Consider the following 6,588-nt stretch of genomic DNA (forward strand, 5'->3'; position numbering starts at 1 on the left):
ATGGCGGGTTCTCCACTTTGTCTTCTACTTGTGCACAACTGGTCCCACCAAACAATCATGTAATCAGTAAATTCGATTACCGTGAGTTCAGGGCTCTTCGATGTAGTTGTGACACTTGAAGATCATCTCCACCTTCCGCTCTCACTTGAGCTATGCCTCAGGATCCAATCTCCCTTGAAATGTCAGAATTTTCATTTTGATCTCTTTCATAGGGTCACTCCCTTGATTCGTCTCTCAATATCTCGGCTTCTAATTTAAGGGTGAGGTCTGCTTTTGGTTCATGTACCTCCAGCACTTGGGTACCCTGCAAGAAAGTGTTAGCATAATAGAAAATTTTGTCCTTTCCCGCTCCCTTTCATGTATTTGCTCACTCTCGTGTTTACACTCAAATTTGAACTCTATTGGTCTCACCAAAGCTCTCAAATGGCCTCTCAGCTGCCTTCCTTGAATAGGTAAGAATCCCTTTTCAGGTGTTCAATTTGAGCCTTATAACTAAGCTCCTTGAGTGTAAGTAGATGTAATGACTCACGGAAGACACAAATCTTGAGATTTTGGAGGAAGAAAACTCAACTTTGGAACAAGAATTAAAGCTAGAAGTTGACTGGAATGAACTTAAGAGAACGACTCAATGGGCTAGGAAAGACACAACTCACACAAGTAAGAACGACACCCACAAAGCTGGAAATTTAACACTTGACAAACTTGAACTTTGAAGATGTGTTTAAGGCTGGAAATTATTGGAATTAAACTGTCAATTAATGGCTCAAACAACTAGCAAAGTTGTGACACAAGGCTAATAGGAATGATACCAAGAAAACTGGAATTACGACACTTGAAAATCTGGAAATTATAGACAAATTTAGGACCTGAACGATTGGAAATTTTCTAGACTTTTTTTTTTTGGCTAACCTCATATACGGGGGTGGGCGCCACTCCAAATTTTATTCAGAATTCCAACAGCGTGTGGTGGACGAGGCTGACATTCCGCCAGTAACATAACAGCTCTACGCAACCTAGCTATGCCAAGCGTACATAAGGCATCTGTAACTTATCTAGGTGGGCTAACCCCTTTATATACTCCGGGATTTGAGAAGGAGAAAATCTTTGACAAACATGTGTGGAGCTTGCTAGATTTGCAAGGGCATCTGCAACTGCGTTTGCTTCCCTATAGGTGTGAGTAAAAAACCTGCCGACCCAGGGCTATAGTTTTGATGCGTGAGATAGTACTCCATAGTTTCCAAGGAATACTTCCATTGCCAGTCACCATGCGCATCAAGACTTGAGAATCCATTTCAACGTGCAAACAATGAAATCCAGCAGAAATGCGCATGCCCTCTAGCAGCGCCAAGGCCTCTGCTTCCATATTTGTCATTAACCCTAAAAATGATGAGAAATCACTCAGGATGGTACCATCTGAATCACGCAGCACCCCTCCAGTTCCTGACGGTCCGGGATTTCCTAAGGATGAGCCATCAATATTGAGCTTCACACACCCGCTAGGCGGCATGACCCATGTGACCCAGCGCGGGAGTCTCTGCCTCCTCCGTGTCATGCTAAGCAATAACCCCGATTGCATCAACTCCCTGTCGTCTTGCGTCACCTGGACGAAAGGGTGGACCTGGGAAATACTGAGTAGCAAAGCCTATATGTTCCAACAAACCTGTGTTGGCGTCACCCTAACACCCTCGTACATTGCCACGTTCCTAGCCTTCCACAGTCCCCAACTTATAAGTGATGGCAGTACCCTACATAACTCACCCCGAGCGGTACTTTGAGATTTATAAAGCCACCATTGCTGCAAACGGCAGATGACGCCATTAGGGGGTTGAATAGGTATCCAGAGGGCCCTGGAGAAGAAATTCCACACCTCTATAGCAAGCGAGCAATCGGATAAGACGTGATCCTGAGACTCCCCGGTGGGGCACAACTGACATTTAGAAGGGAGCTGGAAACCAAACCTAAATTTTCTAGACTTTAAGGGTGAATTCTATGGCTGGAAACTACTGGAGTTTTGACTAAAACTGCTGGAAAAGGATTAAAAGTAACGACACAAAGAAAAATTAATGACTCAATGCAAGAACAATTGGAAACGAATTGACTCGTATCTAATTTCTTGATTGGTTCATGACTTGTGCGATCTGGAAAATTTTATTTGGACTAAGTATCTTGGAACAAATCTGGAACTATCGCATTTTCCCAAAGAAACAAGGATTTCAAGGCAGGTGTCAATGAATTTTTGCAAAAGGAATTGGTTCAAAGGCTGTTAGATTTAGGAACTTGTAATCCGAATGCGATTTGGAATTGTGAATGCCACCATTTTGTTGTCTTTCTATTCAGCCGACTTGGAAATTATCAAAAACAAAAGTAATTAAAGTGTGATTCTGGTCTTCTAATGGATCAAAATCGTGGCTGTGTTTTTTTTTTATACAACAGCCAAGAACTCACAAGAAGGAAGAATTTCAAGATTGTTACTTGAGCAATCAAGAAGTTCAAGAAATCTAAAGTTTCAACTCAAGGTTCCAAGAACTCACGGTCAGTCCTATTCTTTTCCAAATTCAACACGCCACAATCAAGAAATCCTAGTACAAGAACTCGGGTTTCTTCAAAAGAATCTAATGGCAGAACTTCTAGTTCTTTTTCTTTTACTCAAACCCTAACTACAATCAAGAAACAATAATAATGCAAAATTCAGGAAGCAAGAAACGAGGCAAACAACAAGAAACAATTTCTAACAGCAACTAATAAACGAAACCCTAATTTGGTATGTAACAAGAAACCCTAGCGACTTCACGGATTCGTTTTGTTTTTTGAATTTTCGGGAACAATATCACGATCAATAGCACAAATTAATGCCAAAATCTGGCAGAAACAAAAAGAACAAGCGACACAAAATAGTCAAATCGGTTGTAACAATAATGATATATGATGAACAAACTACAAATATGAAGAACAAGAAAACCCTAGTGGTTCTCTAGAAGACAACAATGGATTGACTCCAACATTAAAGAAACTAATGAATTTCAACAAAAACAAAAGATATAACCTGAAAAATCACCAACTAGCTCTAATGCCAGATGATACGAACCCTGTTGACAAACGGAATTCACGATCAATCTAACCCTAGACAGATGGTGATTGATACAGGTTTGGCAGCGAAAAATCCTATTCGAACCCCTCTAATCCCTATGGTTGTGAACGTTGATATGATCTTGACCCACAACCAAATGAACTAATAAACCCAAGCAATGGTAGTAGGCACCACAATTAAGGGTGATGTCTTGATTGATAAGTCAAACGAACACGAAGAAGATTCGAAATGTTCAAGAAAAGCTCATAGAGCCAAGAGAGCAAACTCTCAAGAATTATTTTCTGTAAATGTCATATGTTCTATTCGGAAGAGGAAAACAGATGTTTTGCATGTGTCTTTAAACAATAATACCTAACGTAACTAGGGCAAATAGGACACTACTAATCGGACCTTTAAATTGGCCCATAAGCCCTTCTACTAACCCGGATCCAAGATGCTAATCCGACCCATTTGTTACTAGCAATCCAACCCAAATTACGACTACACTAATGACACAACTAACGAGACTATAAGCTTGGGATATGTGGCCCTTCATCCTTCTTCTTCTTCCTCAGCTTGAAGTAGATTAATGAAGCTTGAATTCCCGTGTTGAACCATGCTTGGTACTGCAATTGAGTCTTTAACAACTCGAACCATGGCTTGTAAAGATTCGTTAAGTCTCTTGGCTCAACCTCGCATCATTGGACCCACCGGCATCACCACGAGATTGACTTGAGTAGCTTAAGTAACTCCATCAAGTCTTGGTGGTTGCAATCCCTCCAAGGCTACCATAATTGCAGAAAACCTTGTTGAGATTGAAGAATTTAGGAAAAGAGTTAAACAAGTTGAGAAATGCTCAACTGAATTGGAAATAACTGTCCAATCCCAATAGCAACTCATGGAAATACTTGTGAGCCAATAGGTTGAAGTGCAGAACCAACAAAATGAAATGGAGAATCGGCTTAAATCTTTAAAAGAATAACTAGAAGTTAGACAACAAGGCAATGAGATCACATTGGCTCATAATGAATGGTAAAGCCATTTTATGATCATACTTTTAATAGGCTGAGTTTGCAATATTGCAAATCAATGAATATATGGGTTGTGGACATAATTTTATATCCATTTGACTTTATGAGGGCCTTCAGATAGACAGTTTTCTTTTGGGTAGTAAGCCAATTATAAAAACATTTTAGGAACTGAAAAATGAATTTAATCAAGTTATTGCAACATAGAAATTTGCAGGGAATCCTTGTTTCGTGGATTCCATGGCTGGATTTTAGAAGTTACAATGTTTTGTTGCATGGCATTTTCTATGTCGTCTTGTTTAGTTGATATTAGGAAAAATGTGAAGACCAATTTGCTATCTTTGATTTTTTTCTTAGCAGCCTTTTTTTTTTGGCTTTCTTATTGTGTTTAAAGCAGTACTAATTTTACTTTAAAGAAACTGGTGAGGAGAAAAATCCTTCATTAGATTTTGGCTCTATGAACTTGATAGGACCACATGTTAAGCCAAATCATGAAAAGTTGGCAATACCTTTGCTTTGTCTCCAGTCGAATATAAATAAATTATTAACATTATTAATACTTTAATAGTTAACTTTTCAGTTCATTTGGGATGTTTCCCTGTTATGACAATTCTCTGCTTTCTTTACTCTTTTCTTTAGGAAGCTTCTAATCATTATTTGAGCTTGTGATAGGTAAATTTGAGATTCTTTTCTTTCCAAAATGCTTGTTACTTACTATTGTTGTATTACTTTACGTTGAGATATGCTACTCCAAATTTTTGGCAAGGTCCATAGCTTCTAAATAGACTTAAGAAAGAGGGAGATAAAGCTACCTTTTTTGCTTATGAAGAAGTGTTTTAGCAGTAGATATGAATTTTAGTGCTCGAATTCTTTCTGTAAACCTACATTGACTTTGCATGGACAATTTGAATTACATAGTACTGCTTCTATTGTAATATTTGTTGGATGATATTGAACTTAAGCATTATATTTTGGCATTCTATAATATAATGGATGTTTTTAGTTATTAATTAGCAAGCCTTTTCATGGTTCTTCTGATTTGATGAATTGTTGGATTGTCTACTTATACAAAAACCGTCTATATCATACGTCATAGTGACAATGACAATGCATTGGCACTAATCAGATTTCTCCACTGACAAAAAAATGTCATTACTAATTAGGGTGTCTAACACAAATGTATGTAGTGATGACAAAAGTTGTTAGTAATGAGCTATTTTTTAGTGATGGCTATGAACAGTTGTTAGTAACTAGTCAATACCAATGACAACTATGAAAGGGTTTTACTAGCAACATTTCTTTAGTATCATTGACAAGGTGAAAATTCGTCACTATCTATGCAATTATTATTGACCAAAAATGTTATCATTGAAGAGCAACATTACTGACGACATTTAATGTTGTCACTGTGCACCTTTACCGACAGAGATTCATTGACGACTTTGTAACAACTTAAATCTTGTCAGTACATGACTTTAGGGAAGACTGTTATATTTTCTGTGACAACAATTAGTTGTCAATGATGATCAATTTTCTTGTAGTGTCTTCCACAATCTTTTCAAAATAAATAGGGATATGAGGCAAAATTAATAACCATAAATGAAAATTACAAATTATCTCAATAATTGTTAAAATGTTTTTGCTTGAATTATTGTTACAACGAAACTCAAAATGTTCGCGCACGTATGAACTCCAATCACACAATTACTTCGAATGCTCTACTTTCAGCCCCGACAAGTTAGACTTGAGCATGGAGGACAACTGTTGGTCGTAAATTATTCATCTATTAGTTCAAGGTTAGATGCGAGCGAAATGCATACTAAGTTGGGGTCCAATTAAAAAAATAAGGCTTCAGCCCAGAACATATATAGTTTCGATCCAATCACATCTCCAAGGCCCATTACAGCCCACAAGAAATTTTTATTAAAAAGAGCTATGTTCTTTATTTTAGTAAATTTTATTCTCTCTTTATAACTTACATATTGGGAGTTTCTCTCTCTATATTTTTCATTCTACACATTATTGATTTAAACATTGGAACTTCTCATTTTCATAGGTTATTATTGGAGTTTTACAATCTATTACTGTGATGGCCCCACCTCCCCCTAGGGTTTAGCGGACCGCCTGCCCAACTCTCGCTAGGACTCACTCACTCGTATCTCTAGAAAATAACTTACATCCATGGAAAATAAGTAACACCACAAGTTCAAACTTAATATATACATTGATGCTCAGATCCAGCTACAAAGCTTATACACACCCAAATACATTAACGTGTTTACAGTCCGAGTCCAATCAACCCTAGTCGAGTGCTAGCGCGAGTACCATTCAAAATTCAAAACTAGACTACTCTGTACAAGTCTCACGCGCCGCTCGTACCCCCTGCTAAGGAAAACAAATGGAATGGGTAAGCTATATGCTTAGTGAATAATCAGGGGGAAAAATGTAAAATCACATCCAATAAACAAGTAAATCAGGATATTTCACATCAAC

General features: G+C 37.8%; 1 protein-coding gene across 1 annotated transcript; it reads right to left on the bottom strand.

Moving 5' to 3' along the window:
- Positions 1-214: 214 nt before the first annotated feature.
- On the bottom strand, positions 215-1,693 carry LOC113756179 (ribonuclease H-like). Its single transcript, XM_027299948.1, has 3 exons — positions 1,661-1,693; positions 1,187-1,600; positions 215-304 (listed from the first exon to the last, which is right to left on the bottom strand). The coding sequence occupies exons 1-3, from the start codon at positions 1,691-1,693 to the stop codon at positions 215-217; spliced, it is 537 nt and encodes a 178-aa protein (XP_027155749.1).
- Between the last annotated feature and the right edge of the window lie 4,895 nt (positions 1,694-6,588).

The sequence above is a fragment of the Coffea eugenioides genome, unplaced genomic scaffold (assembly GCF_003713205.1).
Source record: "Coffea eugenioides isolate CCC68of unplaced genomic scaffold, Ceug_1.0 ScVebR1_2034;HRSCAF=2992, whole genome shotgun sequence".
NCBI lineage: Eukaryota > Viridiplantae > Streptophyta > Magnoliopsida > Gentianales > Rubiaceae > Coffea > Coffea eugenioides.